This window comes from Zosterops lateralis (genome assembly GCF_965231275.1).
Source record: "Zosterops lateralis genome assembly, chromosome: 1".
Taxonomy (NCBI): Eukaryota; Metazoa; Chordata; class Aves; order Passeriformes; family Zosteropidae; genus Zosterops; species Zosterops lateralis.
This window is the reverse complement of record NC_139762.1, coordinates 151,983,020-152,004,819: the sequence shown is the minus strand read 5'-3', so window position 1 is coordinate 152,004,819 and position 21,800 is coordinate 151,983,020. Positions and strand designations below refer to the sequence as shown.

The 21,800-nt window shown below is 49.3% G+C and overlaps 1 protein-coding gene and 1 long non-coding RNA gene across 2 annotated transcripts in view; both read left to right on the top strand.

Moving 5' to 3' along the window:
- The window catches only part of LOC310910070, a 603,801-nt gene that overhangs the window by 112,032 nt on the left and 469,969 nt on the right, over positions 1–21,800 (top strand). The gene's annotated exons all lie outside the window — the stretch shown is intronic.
- The window catches only part of ADGRB1 (adhesion G protein-coupled receptor B1), a 204,776-nt gene continuing 187,884 nt past the window's right edge, over positions 4,909–21,800 (top strand). Inside the window, exon 1 of the mRNA XM_083864984.1 lies at positions 4,909–5,692. Within this exon, the coding sequence (XP_083721110.1) occupies positions 4,945–5,692 (748 nt within the window). The 5' untranslated portion in view covers positions 4,909–4,944. The remainder of the gene's footprint in view (positions 5,693–21,800) is intronic.

The following is a 21,800-nucleotide window of genomic DNA, read 5'->3' as shown; positions in this document are numbered from 1 at the left end:
CAGGCTGCTGCTCCACGAGTGGAACAGCACAGGCAGGGAAGGGGCTGGATGCTCCCCCAGCGATGTCATCCTTCCCCCGTGGGAGGACTGAGCCACGCAGGGACTTTGGAAAGCAGGACGTGGCAGCACTGCCAGCACCCTGCAGGCTCCTGCTGCCCAGGCAGAGCTGAATTCTCTGGGCTGGGCACAGCTGCAGGACTGGGCAAGCCAGTTTGGAGGTGTCCATCTCGATAGGATGGGGCTCTTCAGGCAGAGGGTGAAAGCTGCTGTGGGGAAAATCAGGGATGTCCTGACCCCTGCTCACACATCCTACAGTGCCTGACTCCCCAGGATGGCTGTGGGTGTGCAGAGGTTGTGCAGGAATCGAACAGGAGCATGAGGCTGGTGGCAAAATCCAGCCTCAGACCTCGATCATTCGTGCAGGGAGACAGGGCCCACCACGGTGGTGTGTGGTCAAAGCTTGGACTTGGTGACCTTGGAGAGCTCTTCCAACATTAATAATTTGATAATTCTATGGATTGCAGGCTCCAGAATTCACTGGGACCAGCGCAAACTGGATGCTTAAACTCCTAAGGTTCCAAAATTCACTGGGACCAGCACAAAGTGGAAGCCTAAAATCCTAAGGCTCCAAAATTCACTGGGACCAGCACAAACTGGATGCTTAAACTCTTAAAGCTCCAAAATTCACTGGGACCAGCACAAAGTGGAAGCCTAAACCCATAAAGCTCCAAAATTCACTTGGGGTCAGCACAAACTGGAGGCCTGAACCCCTTGGGCAGCCCAAGTGTAACCTGTGGTTTAGTCCTTGCCGGGTTTTGCTTTGAGCTGTGAAGTTCCATCCCAGTGGATTTCTGATTCAGTGGATGCCAGAGTGGGATGGCAAATGCTCATCAAGGAGGCAGAAAAAACCACCAGGGCTGTGCCCAGTTGTGTGAGGGTGCAGGAGCCTCACTGGTGGTTCACAGCTCTTCATAATCCCCTTCTTTGTCACCCCTGACACCTGCACAAGGTAACCAAGGCAGAAGGACCATTCAGACCAAACTTTCCAGCCTCTTTCTGTGGTTTTCTTAGGATGAAAAAACTTTTTTTTTTTTTTTTTTTTTTTTTTTTTTTTTTTTTTTTTTTTTCCCCAGGGACACACACAAAGACATCAATATTTTGGTTTGCCCTTGAGAAATGCAGGCAAAGGACAGCCCAGGGTGCTCCAGTGTCACCAGGCTGTCCCCAGGCTTTGCTCTGCCAGACCCATCTCCCAGGCAGAGATGGAAGGAAAGGTTTGGGGCAGGTGTTGTGTGCTCCAGGTTGGAGCCAAAGGATGGGGCCAGGCAGAGATGCTCTTCCATCATTCAAAATCCAGAGATTCCAAAATTTCCAGAAATTCCAAAATTCCAGCCAGGCTACCCAGACACTGACTGTGGCAAAAAAACCAAGGAAATGTGGGTGAGTTTGACTGTGTGCCATAGAAACGTGACCTCCAACACTGCAATAATCTGTTTTTTCACTCATTTAATATCGCTTCCCCAGCTGCAGGCTGTACCCTGGGGTTATATGTCCCTCTTGGGTTTTTCTTGGGATGGAAATGCAGGAGGTGGAGCTCTGCTGACATGCATCAGCCACTCAGGTGCCTGTTTTATCTTCCCTCCCTGCCAGCTCCAACACCTGTTGAGCCAAAGATCCAGGTCTGGAGGGGGCTTTGCCCATCTCTGAGTAAAGATTCCCATTTCAGCAGGGATTAGTTGAAAGAGGTAAAAAAAAAAAAAAAAAAAAGTTTATGCTCCTTATGGTGAAACCTTCCAGATGGGACTGCACTGAGGGGAAATCAATTGTGAGACCTAACAACGGTAACAGGTCTGGTTAAAGTTTGCTGGCTTTTATGGTGTTTTTCCCAGACAGGGGCAGTGAGGGGGAATTTGCTTTGTGCTCACCACATCCTCAGACAGAGGCAGGTCTGTGGTCAGCGTGAGAAAAATTGAGTTTGTGGAGAAGAGGAGGCCTGGGCTGAATCCCAGGCGCTGAAGTCACCATTAGGGACTGGATTTCAAAACAAACCCTGTCTCCTCATCATCTGGTTGCTATGGAGGCACTGCTGGCTCCTGCTTCCAACCAGGAAAGGCAGGTTTCTGGTCTGGACCAGGGGTTAAGATGACAGGGAAGATGGAGATACTATTTACAAGAGCATGGAGTGACAGGACAAGGGGGATTGGCTTCCCACTGACATAGGGCAAGTTTAGACTGAATATTGGGAAGAAATTCTTTACTCAGAGGGTGGTGAGGCTCTGCACAGGCTGCCCAGAGAGATTCTGGATTCCCCTGGATCCCTGGAAGTGTTCAAGGACAGGCTGGACAGGGCTTGGAGCAACTTGCGATAGTGGGAGGTGTCCCTGCCCATGAGAGAGAGTTGGACAAAATGATCTTTAAGGTCCCTTCCAGCCCAACCTGCTCTGTGATTCTGTGATCCTTGTGGGTCCCTTCTAACTTGATATATTCCATAATTCCGTGATCCCTGGCTGGCTCATCAGGGTGAAGGTCAGGTAGACTTTGGATTTGCAAACAGAATGAGCTTTTCCAGCCCTGCCCTCAGAGAGCCAGTGGCCTCTTTCAGAGTCTCAGATAAAGCAAGAGCCTTTCAGCTCCCAAATCTGATATTTAAGGCATTCACAGTCCTATTTAGGCAACCCCTCCTGCCAATCAGGAAATTTAATTTATAACATGTTCAGTAGATACCCGTTCTTTTCTTTGCAAGCAAGACCAGGTTTTCATCCCCTTTTCACTCCTGAATTCTGGCCCCAGAGGCAGGCAGGAGCCTGGCAAGGGGAGATCTGCACTGTCGAGCTTTGTAGACTGCAAACCAGCCAGGAGTGGGGATCTGACTTGTGAAAAATTTAAGTCTGAATGCATTTGGACTCCGTGCTGATTAGTGTCAGGTCTAACACACACTCAGGAGTCTGGTGGCGAGGGCTGCAGTGATTTGAAGATGGGATGAGTTTGCAAATAGCAGGTCTGACTTTTGAGCTCCGTAACCTTTCCTGCCCAAAAGAAAAGGTTTTGGCAGAAGAAGGGAGGCGCAGAGACAAGTATTTGAAATAGAGCAGGGAGAGGAACTGAGTGAATGTGGAGGTGCATTTATGCATGTGGAGCTTCTCATCTCTTCCCAGATTCACTGTGGGCTTCTCATCTCTTGTTTTTCAGTCTCTCCTTGGGGTGGGTTTAGCTGCCTGAATTGTGGATTTGCTGGGAATTTGTACGGCTGTGGTGGAAGCCCCCTCTGTTTGCAGTCTGGGAAGGCAGAGCCTGGCATGGGGTGGGAGGGGGCAGCACTGGGGACAGCAGTGGGGACACCGTGGGGCTCGAGCTGGATCAGTGGCTGCAATCCAACCGGAGTTTTCCCTCCTCCCTGGATGCAGATGTCCCTCTCCATCGCCTCTCACCCTAATTCCTTCCTGCCAGTGCCACCCGGATCGTGGGAAACACATCCCAGATGAATTATCTGGAGGTTGCAGCCCAGGGCAATGTTTGCCCCCCTCCGAAACTGGGCTGTTTTCCTTTCAATGCAAGGGCCCTGAGCACTTTGGGGCTTTTTTCATTGTGAAACGTCAAGTCTCCCGAAATGGTGGCAGTTGTGTGACTTGAGAGGGGGAAATCCTCCTTCCCGGGTGGTCCTTTGGAAGTTTGGGGGTGGACAATGGTAGGAGGGGGTACAAGATGAGGAAAGTCCTGCTACGGATTTTATGTCCCCTTCTCTCTTCTCTCCTGGAAAGAGAGGAGATGGAGGGAAGGGACCATAGGGGAGTCTTTTGTTGGGGTAAGAAAAAGGGAGATTTTCAGCAAATTCTCATTCCTCAGAGAAGCCTCTTTGCAAGGCTCCGGGCAGTTGGGCTGAAGGAAGAACCTGTGCCACAGAAGGTTGCAGGGAATGCATCCTGAGGGCATTGCAGGGTGGATTCTGCTTTGGATGAAGGGTTTTGGGGGCTGAAGGAGGTCCTGGGACTGGCACAGAGGGCTCTCACCCTCTGCAGATGCTCTAAGCCTGGCTGCACCACCACAGGCTTTGGGGTGTCCTGCACTCAGGGGTGAAAGGAGAGGTGGGTGCCTGATGTGGGAAGACATAAAATCTGTCTCTATTTTCCTTATTTGCTCCTGTACCGGGTGCACAGCTCCATCCATTATCCTGCCTGGCCTCAGGGTTACACCAGAGCTGCGTTCCTGAGCAACAGCTCCCTTCCTTCCCTGCACTGCTCTGGTGGAAGGGAGAGAGGAAAGAAGGGACATTATGAGACTAAAAAACAAGTGCTGGCAGAAGAAAGAGAGGAGGCAGAGCCCAGCTGGCCGTGCTGACCTCCAGCCCACCCTCCCCAGGTGCAGCCTGAAGTGTGTGTTGAGCCTTGGGATGGAGAGAGCTGGAGACTCCCTAAGCCGGATATCAGTCCTGTTTTCTTTGGGGAGATGGTTCAGATTCACAGTCAAGCTTCTGCTCGGCTCAGCAGAGGGATCTGCATGGGAGGGGGCACTGGGAAGAAAAGCAGGTCACAGCTGTGTTCACCCTCGGGTGAGTCACAGCTGGGCTCCTCCTGGGGGTGGGGACACCCCCAAACCGTGCCTGGGGATGCTGCATCTTCCCCCCGTGAGCAGTGCTGGGACTGGGGCTGCTGTGTGGGTTCTCAGCCGTGTGAAGGGTTAATAAAAACAACAACAACAACAAAGTACCGCCAAAACCGCCAAATCCCAAATCTCTTCTCTTTCTCTCCCCTCCTCCTTCCCTTCCCTGTTTTTTCCAGGTGTTTATGGCCACAGGAGGGAGCTCAACTCCAGACATGGGAGGATCAGCTTGATTTCGGATCCAGAGGCTCTTAAACTCTGCTTTTCCTCTAAGCTGGTCCCTGTTATGTCCAGGATCTGGCACCTGCTTGACATTTACTTTGAGTTCCAGAGGACCAGAGACCTAGGATGAGGAGCATTGGATCTGCCCTGAACCTGCTTTTGGTATCGCCACTCTACTTTGTGTGGACCGTGGTCGCTCTGGACCTGGCACAAACGCCCTGCACCACTTTGGTCCAAGGGAAATTCTTTGGGTATTTCTCCTCCTTCGCCGTCTTCCCGTTGAACTCCTCCCTGTGCTCTTGGATTATCCAGAACCCCGACCCCCGCAGGTACACTTTGTACATGAAGATCCTCAAGCCCTCTGGCGTATGTGACCACCAGCACATCCGCACCTACCAGTTTGACTCCTTCCTGGAGTCCACACGCACCTACCTGGGCATGGAGAGCTTCGACGACGTGCTGAAGCTCTGTGACGGCTCCACCCGCTTTGCCTTCCTCCAGTCCAACAAACAGTTCCTGCAGATGAAGCAGACGGCCCCGCCGGGCGTGGACACCTGGCCCATGAGGTGGAAGCCTAGCAAGGCTCAGGAGAGGGACTTTTCGGTGGAGTACCTGGTGGTGGGCAACAGGAACCCCAGCAAAGCCGCCTGCCAGATGCTCTGCAAGTGGCTGGACACCTGCCTGGCCATCAGCAGCAGCTCCCACCCGTGTGGCATCATGCAGACTCCGTGCTCCTGCTCGGGAGGGGAGGTCCTGGATCAGGCCAGCGAAATCCTGGGGTTCACCAGGAAGAAGGAGGATTGCTACAAGGATGGGATTTACCTGGAGAACTGCGTGAGCAGCCCCAAGGACGGCAACGGAGCCGAGTTCCTGGGTGAGTGGAGGGTGTTGGGGAGAGAGTGCTGGTTGGGCTCTCCTCTCACGGGTCTCAAGCTGTCCCTGTCACCTCTGTGTCCGTATCTGTGGATGCCTGGCATAAAAAAAAACTCATTTCCCAATCGACAGGCAGATCAGGTGTAACCCGCGGGGCTCTTCATGAGCCTGCGACTGGAATTGCAAATCAGCTGCCCCTAAATGTTCCCTGAGTTGTTGAATTCGTTCTCGGGGCTCGTTCATTGCTTGTTTTACTCCTGCAGCCTCCGAGCTGCTGAGAGGGAGTTCCTTACCTGAGGGTGAGCAGTTTTCCAACATAATTACAGATGTCCTAGAAAAAGCAGGATCCAAGCTACCTCCCAAGGCAGGCTGCTCTCAGCAGCTCTATCAACAACCACTTTTAATTCCCAGGGAAAACTTAATTCTTGGGTCTGGTTCAAGGGGATGGCAACAGAAAGCACTCTGGTTTTGCTCTCAGCTTCGTCTTCCTTCTGGAGGCTTTCAGAAAGAAAATTCACCAGGCTGCTTCTGTGGGGCTGCTCGCTGCCTTTGCTGGGGCTCATTCCTCAGATATTTCACTGGGTTTTGGTTGTGCTCTTGAGTATGGTGTGGGCTGGAAAGGGGCAGGGGAGGCGGGAGAGGCATGACAAAAAGGGCTGGGAGTCAAGGTGGGATGATCCCGAAGTCTGGTTTTGTTCTGGGGAGGGAAATGTTCCTTCCAGAGACCACCTTGCAAAGCAGAAGGGACTCGGAGGGTTCCAAAAGTGAAGCCTTTTTCTCACTACCTGTGTCAGGTCTGCCCGGGGTGTTGACTCTCAGCTCCCTCCTCAGCACGCAGGTTATGTAAAGCAGAAGTGTGATGCTGAACAGGAATCCAGGTGGCAGGGAATGGAACCTGCAGTTCAGTGAGTCTCAGACCCTCTCCTGACCCTCACCCCAAGGTCTCATCTTCTTCAGGTGCTGGACTGAAATGTCCTCTGCCACCAGCAGAAAGCTGACATCTGTCTGGGTCAGGAATTTGGGGATCCTGGCTGACTTTTTCACCCCTGTTGAGGGTGGGATTTCTCAGGATTGAGAGAAAGAGGCCAGATTTGCTTTTGCAGTAGGAAGGAGGAGGTGACCAGGCACAGATTCAGGCTGTGCAGAGTGATTTTCCTGCAGACTGCAGCCTGGCATTAGCTGAGAGATTAGGATATGATCAGGTACTCATGCTTTCGTCAGTATACTTTGAGGAAGATTTTGTTTCTCACTGATCTGTGAATCAATACATGAAGGCACAGCCGAGCCATAAATCCTGCAAATTAGTTCTTCAGTCGTGCCTCCCTCTCAGGCCATCAGCACAAGACTCTCTAGATTTGGGTTGGGGTTTTCTTGGTTTGTGGTGGTTTTTTTGTTGGTTATTTTTTTCTTGCAATGCCCTTTTCTCCTGTGTGAACAGCTCCTGAGGAGCCTCCTGGGAGTTCAATCATGTGTCATGCCTGGAATTTGCTGATTGGGTGATTTATGCATTCCACCCAACCAGTGTGACCTTTCTCACCGCAGCCAAAGGTGAAATTTGAAATAAGATTTTCAGCAAATCCTGAAGCAGTCAAGCTTAATATTGGCTTTTGCAGGGATCTCTCCTAGTCCAGCTCGAGTGCCTGAATGTTCCCACAAAGTAAATATGAAAGAGGCTCAAGGGTGGCTGAATCAAAATCCTTTTTTGGGTGTCAAATATTTGTAGAGTGTAGATAATTTTTCTGCTGGCTGCTCACATCTGCTCCATATTGAAGACAGGGAATTATCGTCTTGGCTGGTGGGATGCCATCCACACAGAAATGATGCTTGCAGGGTGCCCGGGCTCTCCATGTGCTGCTCTGTCTGTCACTGTGTCTGTTTTGATTTATGCAAAGGCTTGATCAGGAAGATGGAGGCGAGATCCAATTTGGACAGGGAGTCAGCAGTCCCTTAACAGCATTTTGTGGGTGGAATATTTTGATAGGATTCCTGATTTCCAAGTGCTGATGCTCGTTATTGCAATCATGGCTGTTCTGATTGTATTTTTTTTCTGTAGCATTTTTTTTTCTGTAGCATTTTTTTCCCCAACAAGCTTTTTTTTTTTTTTTTTTTTAATTATCCTTGCTATTTTTCCCTCCCTGCTGCTTTCTGAGTCATTTGTTGTTTCTGGGCCTGTCTTAACACTTTCATCTTGGAACAAGTGGAGATGTGTGAGTTGTACCAATCTACTCTGATGACTTTAAAGGCACAAGAAGGAATGTGGATGGTTCCCTGCCTGTGGCAGGGGCTTGAATGAGATGATCTGTGAGGTCCCTTCCAAATCAAACCATCCTATGAATTGCCAGATACCATCTCCTGACTTTCCCTAATGTGCCTTTTTATCCCTTGGGTATGTCCAAAGCAAATGGATGGGTGCAAATCTACAATGAGATGTGCTTTGGCTCACGGTCTGTGGGTGAGATCCCTGTGAAAAGCTTCACTCCAAGAGGATCCCGTTGCTCCAGAACTCCAGGGACTCTCAAGGAAACAAAACTGACAGCCTGTTTTCACTCATGGTCAGTGATTTTACACCTGGCTCAGATGCACAGGGAAGTTTATGATCATTCTTTGAGGGACTTCACAAAGCAACTCTGCCAAAGTGACCCTGTCTTATGTAGAACATCTTCAGTGTCTGGAGGAAGGAGAAACTGCTCCTGATTTGTTTCCCAGGTTTAGTGAGACCCTCTTTGCACTCACTGCCCCACACAGGCATTGCAGAGGGTACAGCAGGCAGTGGTGGGTTGCAGAAGAATCCCTCAGGTTATCCCTCAGATATGTTGGTCTTGCAGCACATGGAGCTTGTCCTGGTGATCAGCACAACATGCTCTGAAGTCTTGGGCAGCTGCCTCCAGCTGCTACTCTGGGAAGGCTCGAACTGGGAATGTTTTCCAGGAGAAGACAATTAAACATGGGAACGATTTCTGACCATTGTCAGATCTCCCTTGGCTGACTCAGGAAACGTGGGAAGAAGGCAGAGGCTTGTTTGTAGGTCCTGATGTTTAGATGTAAAATCACTTTTTTTGGGATGCAAGTTGGCATTCCTGGAATAGGTTTGGGGTGCAAGCACAGGAGAGTGAAGAAGGGAAAACCTCTTGAAATGCTGGGCATTGTTTCTTCAGTCTGAAAATGCTGGTGGCCCTCCCAAGTGTGAGCTGACTTCTGTAATCGGAGCTGGAGCTTTAACAGGGATGATGATGTGACCCTGTAATGAGAGAAGGTTAAATGTGTGCTTAAGTGCTGTGCTGAGTTAGGCACCTAATGAACGTCTAATTAGTCTTGCCTCAGTGTGAGCTGTTCCTGGAAGACCATTGCAGTGCTGTCACATTTTGTTGGCCCAAAGAGATAAACATCATTCTCTGATCCTTCTGCTCTTCACATCCCCACCTTGGAGGGATCCAGGATGCTGATTGCAAACAAAGCCAAAAATGTCTCCAGAATATATTATTTGCTGCTTGATAAATCAGGTGCTCCAGGGTTGGAGAGGTTTTTATAATGAATGGATAACTGAAACACAATGATGCTAGACTGAAATGCTGGGGATTTTCCTGCCTTTCCTGCTGAATTTTTCCATTCTTTTCTGTCTCCGTTGCTCTGAACAAAACCAAATCCCCCTTCCTCCCAGTGCTCATCATTTCAGTTTTGTTAGTGGTGTTTCATCTTCCACTTTTATGTGCTTTTCCACCTCTGTCACCTTGATTAAGATGTCTCAAAGTGCCTGATCTCTGTTTGGAGAGGTCCATGAACAAATTCCATCTCAACCTCTGCTGCATTGTGGGCTGGACTCCATAAATCTCTCACTGCAGGACACACCCTCCAAAGCTCTCTTGTTGGGTAGTTTTGCTTCATGCTTGATGTGTTCTTTGGTCAAAACATGCTTTGGTCTCCTCAGCAGAGCTGAGCTTCTCCCTGGATTTGTGGCTGAGTGGCTCCTGAATGGGGTCCATGATGTATAAGAGGAACCAGAGGCACAGAAATTAATCAACTTCCACCCTCCCCGCTGCAGGAATCATCTTGGGTGGCACAGCTCCCCTCCCCTCAAATCCCCAGTCTCACTCAGGGCAGGAATAACTTGATAAGTCATTTCCTATGTTTGAGATGAGCTTTAGTGGCCATGAAAGCTCCAGAGATTGATAAAGAGCTGTGAGTAATTGCCCAGGGGCAGATCTCAAACCTCTCCTTGACATCCATCTTCAGCTCCTTATGACTGGAGCAGCTGAGCTTGCAGACAGAAGTGTTTGGCATTGGTTTTGCCTCAGTGTTGGATTTGCCAACCAAATGGCAAAGGGATTTGAGTGAGTGCATTTTCACTGCCTCTCAGGAAGGTGTGCTGCATTCCAGCTCCTCACTTCTCCACCTGTGTCTGTCCCTGGTGTCTGTTCTGGACATCCCTGAGAGCAGAGGTTGGATGTGGTGAGAGATGGATGGCAAAACACGGGGCAAGGAAGCCCTGACCTCTACTTGTGTGTAAATTTTTTCTTGTGTAAACTGCTGAAATCATTGGAGGTTTTTTTACCTGATGTTCCCCTAGTTTAAGTCCAAATTTCAGCAGCTGAGAGCAAGACCTGATAATCCTCCCCAGCTCCTGGAGGAGGAGGTTGATTAGAACCTGGCACGTTGCAAAGAGCAGCTCACCTTGTCACCTGCAGTGAGTCCCCACCGGACCCATATGGGCAGATCCTGCTGGGAATGTCCCTCTTGCCTATGGTTCACTGTGTTTTGTGGATGAGGCAAATGTGGGGAACTCCCCCCTGGGGGCTGGAAAGGGCGGTTCTAACTCAGTTTAAACACTCAGATCTCTCTGATCTCTACAAGCCCTGCCTGCCCCACTGTTCTCCACTGGGATCATCAAAGTCCTTACACGTGGAATGGAATGGAATGGAATGGAATGGAATGGAATGGAATGGAATAGAATAGAATAGAATAGAATAGAATAGAATAGAATAGAATAGAATAGAATAGAATAGAATGGTTTTCAGTTGGAAAGGGCCTGCAGTGATTATCTAGTCCCACTGCCTGACCAAAAATTTTATTAAAGGCATTATCCAAATATTTCTTAAGGACTGGCAGGGATGGGACATCAACCAACTCTCTAAAAAGCCTGTTCTGATTTTTGACCACACTCAGCAAACAAATCCTTCCTGATGTCCAGCCCACACCTCCCCTGGTGCCTCACGGGATCCCAGGGAGAATTAAGCGTGATCACAGAGCAGCACTGTGAAGGGACAGGGCAGAAATTCCCCCTGTCCCGGCTGCTCTCAGCACTCAGTCCATCCCTGCCTGTGTCTGTGCAGAGACGGGAGTTGCAGAAAAACGAGCAGAGTGAAGTGATCAGTTCCATTGTGAACCCAACAGCTTGTAGACATGATCACAATGCAGAAACATCAGCAATTACCGGCTCAATGCGCTGTCCAAGTCCCAGGGAGAGTAAAGGTGGAATTTACATCCAGTTGCCCAGGGAGTTTCACAGGCAACTACAACTACTGCCATTATTGCGCTGGGGACTTTTACAGGTAATTTAATGAGTGGCAGCCTGGTGAAAGGCTCAGCTTTTCACTTTCCCTTTTTTCTCCCTGTCTCTCTCTCTCTCTTTTTTTTTAATTTTCAATTTTTTAGCATCCTCTCGTGTTCAGGCTCCACAGCAGTCACCGCAAAATGTTTTGTATGGTAGTACAAGGTGAAATTAGGGTGCAGGGAAACACTGACACCAGGGTCAAAATCATCACCTCTCCAAAGCAGTTTTCATCTATAACTGCAGAAAATGAGGATGATGGTGCTGACACCTCAAAGGGAGAGTGCAACGAGGCATTCCTGTCCATTTTCACCACCTATCCTAAATATTTGCCCCTTTTCACCACTCGCCTTGAATAGCTGAGGTATTTAGGTAATGGGAGCAGGCTGAAAAATGGAAAACTTTTTCTTTTAATGAGAGGAACTGGGTCCATAGAGATTTTTATGTGTTTGAATCACCTGTGTGGTGCCTAAACCCAAATACTAAGAACTGCCCTCCTTGGGACCAATGAACATTGAACCAATGAATTTCTCTGGGTTTTGACTGTGTAAAATATGTGAAAAATCTAGTAAAATTCATGTGTGATGGAAGGATTTTCTCCACACAACCCAGGCAATGTGTGGATGAAATGATTTCTGTTGCACATCCTGGCCAGAACAACATCAAGTAATGCATTGATTCTCTAACACTAAAGATGCTGTTGGAGAGTTTCTGGTTTTCCTGCAGGTTCGGTGACACTTGCAGAGCATCACCAACACTTCCGAAACTCATCTCTTTTCCCTTATCTTCCCATTCTTACAATCAGTGAAATTTTGACAGCGTCTACAGGTGTTGATTCTATCTCCTGCAAGTCCCACATTCCCCAGGACAGTATTGGAGCAAGCTTGGGATAAATAGGATAGAGACCTGGTTTGGGATTCTCAGCAAGCATCCCGGAGAGGACTCAGCAACCGTGTGTCTCTGGGGTGGCTCTGCCAATGTCACCTCCAGCCGCTGAATCTCCTTTTGGCACGCTCTCTCCTCGCAGACAACAATCTGATACTGAAATCCCATATTTTTATCCTTCAGCGCGGGGAGACAGTCAGGCTGGGAAAGGACGTCCTTTAGCACATCGGAATTGCAGATCTGTTGAGTTTAAATATATTTCTTTGTGTTCCCTGGCTCGAGTTTCAATAGAGCCCGATAATTGCCACACACCTCATTAAGCTGAATGCTCTCAATAGGTCTTGAGTGGTCCATGTCATTAAACAAACAGTTACTGGCTTGGGATCTGCCCGGTGTTTAGGAGATGTAAAAAAAGGGACCTGGAGGCTGTGAAAGCTGCAGCTCCAGCTTCCTGGAGAAATTGAGCTGCCCTGGCAGGGTGGCTGCTTTGCCCCGCTGTTTCCAGGGCACTTTGAGGAGTCTGAACCTTCCCTGTGCCCTGAGGCAGCAACGCAATTACCGGTGCAAGTCCCCGGCTTTTTTGCCCTGCTGGGATGAAGAGGGGGATGCTCTGGTCTCTGCCAGTTTGGATTTTGTGATTTGGAAGCTGACACTTCCCTGCTTGTTAGTTTTGGGTCAGGAGTTCAGGTATATTTGTCTTGAAGGTGCCCAAACCAGAGAAAAATGATGAAATTCAGTGTATGGCACTGAGAACAGGAGAAACAGCTGGGAGCAGGGATGCTGTCACTCTTTTCCTGGTTCATCTCTTGAATCTGAATTCTGAAGGACCAAGATGCAAGGTTTTGGCCCCTCAGCTTTTGCTGAGACCCTGAGACTGATCAGAAAAGGACCTACAGAGAGATTCTGCTTCAGGATCTACTGGAGGCTGGGAGAGGACAAGGAGAACGGTGATTCCACCACACCTCCCTGTTCAATCTGCTCTCCCAGACTAAACCCATCCCCATGGAAGGCTTTATTCCATGGTCTGTGTGTGCTTCATATGCAGCTCTGTATCCCAAGTGCCTGCTGGATGAAATTGAGGGGTAGTTTTGGTATCTCCTTCCCATAATGTGACTAAACTTGTCAACGAGGATGTCGGCAGAATCCCATTCCTACCAACTCTAGGAGCAGAGATATGGAAGAAAGGCACTTCAGGGCATGTGCCATGGGCATGACCGGGGTTGGCTGTTAGACCCCCAAAAGTGCCCAGCCCAGAGCTCAGGTGGGCAAGGAAGCAGCTCAGGTGTGCTCTGAACTTCACGGCCTTAAAATTGGTGCCCTGTGAGACCAAAAGTCAGGAGTGATGTGCATGTAAATATATCCACAGAAAAAACTGTCCTGTGGTGGGGAGATGCCAGACACTCCACTCTCTGTGAACAGTTCCAGTCCATGGAGATCACAGAATCACAGAGTGGGTTGGGTTGGAGAGGACTTTCAATGTATATCTTTCCAACCCTCTGCTATGGACCGGGAACTTCCACCATCCCAGGTTGCTCCAAGCCCCATCTAACCTGGCTTTGAACACTTCCAGGGATGGGACATCCACCAGTTCTCTGGGAAGTAGTGCTGGATGGTACCAGTTTTCTCTTGATGCTCTTTAACCTGGGGCTGGGACTAAATAATCTCTACAGACCCAATCCAGAGAGGTTTTTGCACCAGAATTCCAGTTTTGGATGTGCATAGGAAGATGCAAATGGCAATTTCCAGGAGAAAAATGGCTCAGCAAGATGCGCCAGGACTGCTGTTCACAACTGGGTTTATTCAATGCTTGTTTTCTACCCTATTAGCAGAGGTCAGTTACAGAATTATCAGTAAATTGACTGACGATGATTTCTGTCCACAAAATCCTCTCCCTTTCATACCCTTTCTTTCTCCTTTGTTTAGTTTGCTGGGTTTAATTGTTTGTCTTTGATTTTAATGTCCTGCTTGGCAGGAATTCATAGAATCATGGAATGGTTTGGTTTGGAAGGGACCTTAAACATCATCATCACATTCCAACCCCCCGCCACAGGCAGGGACACTTTCCACTAGACCAGATTTCTCAGCGTTCCATCCAGCCTGGCCTTGCACACTTCCAGGGGATGAGGCATCCACCAGTTCTCACCTGTGCCACGTCTCCCTGGAGCTTTCTCTTCTCTGGGCTGGAAAACCCCACCTCTCCCAGCCTGTTTTCATAGAAGAGGTGCTCCAGCCCTCTGAACATCCTCTTTAGGGTCAACCAAGTGGTGCTGTGACTTGAGCTCAGCGATGTTTGTGAGAGGAAGGCCGACAGAAGGCAGCAAAGGAGCTGCTCAGGAGGATGGCTGGGTTGCTGGGGAGGCACTTGATGAAGAAGAAAAGATGCAGGGACCAGGAGAGTCCCCAGGTAACCATAGAGAAGTCATTAAGGATATTGCTTTTCATGCCTCTGTGCCTTTGGGCCAAGGAGGAGCTCAGGAGGTCTCTTTGGGGAGTTCATCCAGCTGCCTCCATGGACCCACTGCAGCTGAGGGATCATCAGGGAGAAAACAGAAATTGTGGGAGAGCCACAATGAATCCCACCTGCTGCCAGGGCAGGGGTGGCTTTCCTGGCTCAGCAGATTTACCCACAGTGTTCCCCTCTGTCGCATCCCCTTCCTCCTGCCAGCCCTGTCCCAGCTCAGCAGTGTCACGTTCCAGACTATTTTCACTAGTGGAATGTTGGGTGTGAGTTTTGTTTTGGGACAATCTGTTGATCTGTTGCCTTTTTCTTGCTTAAGGGCAGAGGGAAAGAAAAGCTGAAGCTTTTTCAAGCCTTTAAACACCATGACCAACCCTCCCCACTCCTGGGGATTGGCCCCTAGCTGGGCACTGTACTGTCCCTTCTGAAAAACAGAGCTCTGTGGTTACTGGGAAGGATGGAATTTCCTGCCATGTGCAGTCCCATATTCCTTCCCTGTGATAATCTCAACTCCTCGCATTGCTGCTCATATCCAAATCCTTCATGATCCTAATTTTCCAGCAATGCATTTGGGATTGTCCTGCTACCAGTACCCTCCTGGAGCTTTTTCTGGATATAGCATAAGATATCAGGAGCATTTCTGGCCTGGATGGGATGGTGGGTCAGATAAACCAGTTAACTACTGTATTTGCTATTTTATTGGTGATAGGATCACTCAGGCTGAGCTTACACTCACCAGAGACCTCAGCTTGAGCATCCTTGGGGTGAGACTGGCCTCAAATAGTGGTTGAAGGAGTATAAATCAGACAGATAAATCCAGGAATGTCCTTTCCTTGGGGTTCTGCCTGGAAAGAAAACCTGGGCCAGCACTTTATCAGGTGTCCTGGGCCCCTTCCCTCATGGTTTCACTGGCTTAGTCTGGCTTTGGGGTTGCACTTCCACTCCTGGGGCTGGGGATGCTCCTGTGTTGGGTGCAGAAGGCAAAGGAACCTTTGACAAGCAAACAAAAAAATCGCAGGAGCAGAACAGGGGGAGATCTGGGGTTTCCAAAATGTACTGGGTGACCTGTGTCACCCAGCAGGAGTGGGTCCTGCTCTCTGGAGAGGGGCTGGATGAGCAGGAGGCCTTGGAGAAATGCCATAAATAGTTCTGGTGACTTCAAGGGTTTGTGGAGGAGTGTTTGTCTGGTCTTCTCTCTCTGGATCAGAACTCCTCTCAGTGAGCCAGGGCAGGCACTGGGCACTCAAAGAAATGCTTTTAATGCCACAGAAGGAGAATAAAATAAATTAAGAGGTGGTGGAGAAAGGAATGGATGAAGCACAGAGCTGCCCCATGGCACATCTCCATTCGTGCATGAACAGAGAGAGCCAGAGGCACGGGCACACAGCTGGGTCTGGGGTGTGGATGTGCACACACAGGGGAATAGCCAATCTGGAGAAGAGAAGGCTCCAGGGAGACCTCAGAGCCCCTTCCTGTGCCTAAAGGGGCTCCAGGAGAGCTGGAGAGGGACTTTGTGCAGGAACATGTAGTGATAGGACAAGGAGGAATGGTCCTAAGTTTAAGCAGGGCAGGTTCAGATTAGACATTAGGAAGGAATTCCTCCCTGTGAGGGTGGTGAGGCCCTGGCTCAAGTTTCCCAGAGAAGCTGTGGCTGCCCCATCCCTGGAAGAGGTCTAGGCCAGGTTGGACAGGGTTTGGGGCACCCTGGGATAGGGGAAAGTGTCCCTGCCCATGGCACAAGGGTAGGCTTAAATCATTTTTAAGGTCTCTAAATTATTTTTAAGGTCTCCTCCAACCCACTCATGAACAAATCCCAGTGCTGAGACCCTCATGGGAAGCCCCAACACCCCCTCACACACAGACCCAGGACATGCTGCTTCCCACTCAAGGGAGAGCATCCACGGAGACCCACAGTGTGCAAACTCACTGCAGGAGCAAGAGGCTGACTCATCTTCCAACCTTTCCCTGCTTCTCCCAAAATGTGCCATGAGGCCTCTCTGTGCCTCTTGGTGCATTTCAGGAGGAGATGGCTTTGTTTACACTGGTGGGATCCTTCCCACAGGAGTAGAGTTCCTGATACTCCCCCCAGAGCCAAAGCACACTGAGGGATTCCCCAGGGTTGTCTGAGAGCTTGGTGGGAAAAGACAACCTGCCTGGTTTGGTGTTCTAAGTGGACTGAGAAATGACCTGCTCTGAGCTTGCACTCAGCCAAAGCTGTTCCTAAATCCCAAAAGAATGTGGGACATGCACCCCCCTGCCCCGCCCTCCTAGGCAAAGACCGCACAGACTTCTCCTGCTCCTGCAGTACCTCTGATCTGCTTTAAGTCCACTTTGTGCTTGACTGGTGGTTAGAACCCCTCCTAGGGATCACCAGCTCTTCCTCAAAACTCTCTCCACTCCCTGATGTGTGGCTTGTCAAAGGGAGATCTTACGCCATCTACCCCTGCAGCATTCACACTGTTTTTTGGGAAGCTTTTACTGGAGAGTTGTGGTTTTGGAGAATTTTGGCTGCTCCTCAACTCCTTCCTTCCCCACGTCCCAGCTCAGGTGTGGTACCTGTGCACAAGCCCCGTGCAGGGATTGAAATACACTCCTGGCTCCCATATTTCCCATTCCTCTCTCCATTTTCCACCCTAGGGGCTGTTTCACCTTGCACCAAGACCCTCAGATGGGCTTTTGAGGAGCAAAGCCCCTCTCCAAGGCAAGTGCTGTGCTGCTGAGCTGCCTCTCCCTGTCTGATCCTCAGTGCAGTGGGTAATTGTGGCTGTTCTGCTTTCGAGGACCACTCCACTGAGGAAGTCCTCGCTTCCAAAGGCAGAGCTCACAGAAATGACAACTTTGTCTGCCTCACATTTTAATTAAAACTCCCAAGTATTCGCCCTCACCCCCTCTCCTTCCCTCTCCACCTTTTTCCATCCAGATCCTCCCGCTGCAAATGAACATCCAGTGTCACCTGGGGACAAAGCATTAATTCAGCAATTAAATAATTGAATGCTCCTCTGGCAAAATGAACTATCTGCTGCCTTTCTTGTGTTTTACCACTTTTTTTTCTCCTTTTCCCCCCACCCCATCTTCTTTCTTCTTCCCTCTGGTGAGATAAGGCTGCCATTCTTGAAAGCCGTTTTAAATATTCATGTTTTAATTAATGGACTTTATTGCATTAAATCTATATAAGGTAATAAAAAAGACTGCCTGAGGCACAACACATTTTTTTCCCCTGTTGTTTGTTCTTGAAGGGAACTAAGAAATAAAAAAGCTTAATATGTTTCTTCAACAAACATTAGAAAGATACACAGAAATGACAGCCATGGGTCATTTAGCCAAGGGGGCCTCCCCAACCCACGGGCTCCTTAGGATTGTGGAGCAGGATGTAAATAAATGGGAATCTTGGAGGGATTGGTCCCTTCAGGTTCTGCCATGGGCAGAGGTCAGAGGGCTGCTCCTAGAGGATGCACAGGAGAGAGATGGAGGCAGACCTGCAATTATCCAGCTGTCAGGAAAGCCGCAGAGGGACTTTTCACAAGGGCTCGTAGTGATTGACCAAGGAGGAATGGCCTTAAGTTGGAGGAGGGCAGACTTAGATTAGATATTGGGAAGAAATTCTTTGCTTTAAGGGTTGGTGAGGCCCTGGCAAGAGTTGTCCCAAGAGGTTTTGGACTCCTCATCACTGGAAGTGTCCAAGGCCAGGGTGGACAGGGTTTGGAACAACCTGGGATAGGGAAAGGTGTCCTGCCCATGGCAGGAGTTGGAGTTGGGTGATTTTTAAGGTCCCTCCCAGCTCAAACCATTCTATGATCCCACAATTAAGGGCCCTTCAGGGCTGTGGCTGTTTGGGGCTGAAGGAAATCTTTGGCTGTACCTGGAAAGTGAATTTGTTGTTTCTGTTTTAGATGATGTTTTTGAAAAAAAATAAAACAGAGGGAAAGCCTGGACCAGCCACCTTGCCCAATAGTTCTGGGCTGAAAACCCCAAATATTGACTGCACATTTCTGCTCTGGAGTTTTGCTTTTATCGAAGGCAAACAAGCCAAGAGAATGCATGAATTCATGAAACATCTGGTCTTGTCGCTTATGCATTCTTGCCAAAAAAAGAAGAAAAATAATGTTAGTTTAAACTTCGTTCCATGTGGGTGTTTTCTTATGGTGCAGCATGCTGAAATTAGTTTTATATTGGGAGTGTGTCATCTGTACTGCGTGACATGGGCTCAGCACCCAATTTAGCTTAGTCTTGTGATGGGAGGGGTCTGAAGATGCTGGTCCAGAACTTTGTAGGAGAGCCTGAGTTCTGATCCTTCTTCTGCCCGTGACCTTGAAGAAGTCGAGGCACTTTTGCACATGATTTTCACCCTCCTGTTCTTTTCTTCCTTTATTCTGACTCAGATCTTGAGAGAGCAATTGGCATTTTTTAGCAAACAGATACACAGTGCTGAGCACCAGCACTCCCTGAGCTGTGATGATGGCTCTTAGCAAGACTGGATGGAAATAGTCGTAACAGTCAATAAATACTCCAGTGGTGGGTATGATTGAAGTCTGGTCGTGGAGTTACTTCTCTTTTGGGAGAAGAATCATCTCACAAATTATGGCACTCTGGCATTTACTCTCGAAAGAATGTCCAGCATGGAGGGAGGCAGGTGGGTGGCACAGAGGAAATATCTCTGGTGGCCCAGGGGAGGTTTTCGTGCCTCAGTGATAAAATACACTGTGCCCCGAGGGTGCCTCTATCCATCACACTGATTAGTCCATTTGCTCTCTGCCTAATACTGAGTTTTTTCAGCCTAAATCAGGAAAGAACCAGAGTTCATCCTTTGCTGCCAAGGTGCAAAGGTGGGGTCACTCCTCAGCTGACCTGAAGGGCTCTGATTTTACATCGGGGTGAGCAAAGGACAAGAGTGGGTTGGTCTTAATAATAATTTGTCTCATGGAAGAAGCCTCCATTCCATCTTCTGAAGTTGCTGTCACCTCTGTGATGCTCCATTTGTGGAGGTGAAAATGCTGGGCTGGTCTTGTTTGTGCTCTGTTCGTGGCTGGGACATCTGCTCCTGCTCTGGATGTGAGTCAAGGGTGGGCAAGTCAAGGTTATTCCCTGATAATGGATCCATACTTCTCACTTGTGCATCAGCACAGCTGGAGGTGGCTCAACAAAGGAGCTGGAGAGACCATTAAGAGGAGTGAGTCCAGACTGAAAATTCTTGCTCACTACTCAAAAATCTTTACTGACAGCACTGTGAGAGGCAGGGAAGCTCAAATTTGGGCAGATCAGGTAATAACAGGGATTCATTTGCCAGCACATATGTCCTAGGACGTGCCATTCTCCAAGCTCAGTTTGATCATAACCCTCATTACTGTATCTGGGACAGGCACTGCAGTAAATGGTTTGCTGATCTCTTTGTGCCAGGAGCTCTGTCTCTCAGTTCTGATTTGAGCTGACTGACTGTGAGCAGCAGAGGAACTCAGCTCTCACGTCCCGTGTGAGGCAGTAACTCCAGCTGTCCCCACTGGAGATGTTCACTTCTCAGCAAGTCATCCTGAGCTCCCTTCTGAGCCAACAAAGAGCTGCCGCAGGAGGTGGGTGGTGGGCGTGAGGGCAGGCCCTGACCTATCCCAAAATAGGCCTCAGAGGGAAGAAGTCAGGATCTTTAGGGAGGAAACTGGTTGTGGATGTGGAAGATGAGGAGTGGCAATGGGTGACATCTCAGTTCAAGGGCAGCCTTGCACTTGCTCTAACAGGTTATTATCTTTGGGGTAACAAGGTCAGCCCTGGAGCCACCTGCCTTTGCTGGCTCCTCTCCATCCCCTTTCCAAGAGAGGTTTTTCTGTGGGATCTGTCCCTAAGAGCTGGAACCCAAGAGCAGAATGTTACTAAAGCCTGTCCATCCCAGAGTATTCCTCCACTGCTGAAGCCGTATCTTCCCACAGCACTAAAGCAAACAAAGAAATCAGTAATTAAAATTGAAAAGAGGCTCTCAGTAAGTCTAAACCTTCAGGAGGTTTCCCCTTTCATGGTTGCTGAGGTTTGCTCTCACATCACCCTCAGCAAACCTTCAGGTTATTCTGCTGCTGCCCCCTTTTCATGAGCATCCTCAGGCCCTGCCTGGGGGTTGCCTTTCCCACCCTCTTGTTGCTCCTTTCCTTTCAAGCCTGACCTCTTATTTACAAGGATTCCCTCTGGAATCTTCCTTATCCACACATTTTCATGCCTGTTTTAATTTGGAGCTGGGCTCAGCCATGAGGTCTGCCTCACAGCAGGACGGAGGAGATGTTTCTTCATCTGGGATTAATGAGACTCAGCCCTGTGAGAAGGGTGGAGTCCGTGCTGATAGACCTGGTTCTGTTCACGTGGTTTGGACCAGCACTGGAAGCATTTTCAGCCTCATTGCACTTGATTTTCACACTGCAGGATGGGCTGGGACCAGCTCACACAGCCCAGTGCACCAAGGCTCTCCTTCCTTCCTTCCTCAGCAGCCACCACCTGCAGCATTGGGTGGGGAGCTGATGTAGCTTAAAAAATAAAATTTAAAGTTTTTTAATCCCTTCTTTGGGCTGGTTGTCTGTGAGGACCCACAGGCAGCCATGCTGGCACAGGAAGGGTGATGCAGGACGAATGCCAGGGGTGCAAGTTAAATCCCCCACAGCAGCTGTGCACAGGGAGTTGTATCCTTTGGGGAATTTCTAAGGTCCATGTGAGCCAAAATCATCCTGGGCTGGCCCTGAGAGGGTGCTTTGGCCTCCTCTCCTTTCTCTGAGCAAAGTCTTGGCCTCTCCTCAGTGTCAGCACCAGCAATATTGCAATGTGTGGTGAGTGACTCTGCTCATTATTCAGATGAAAACCAACTGCAAGGAAGAAAAACAGTTTGAATTTGGATCCATGAGAGGGCCAAAAGCACAGAGCAACCCCTGAACTGTCAGAAAGGAGGCACAAGGATGTGCATCCTGGCAACAGCCTGCCCTGAGGTCTGGTTAAGCTGCCTGCAGAGCCCCAGCCCTTGGCTCGGCCCCTGCAGCTGAGTCACCAGCCGTCCCTTTTGTTTGCATTCAGTGTAGATCTTGTTAATTGGCTCTTTCATTCCTCTAATTAAATGTAAATGCAGAGTGGATCATTAAACAGGGATACAGGAACCCTCTCCCAACAAAGCAGGTTTCAGCTGGAGGAGGAAGCACAGGAATCAGGTTTTCCTCTGCCCTGTTTACTCAGGGTCTCTCTGGTAGAGGTGGTTTCCATCCC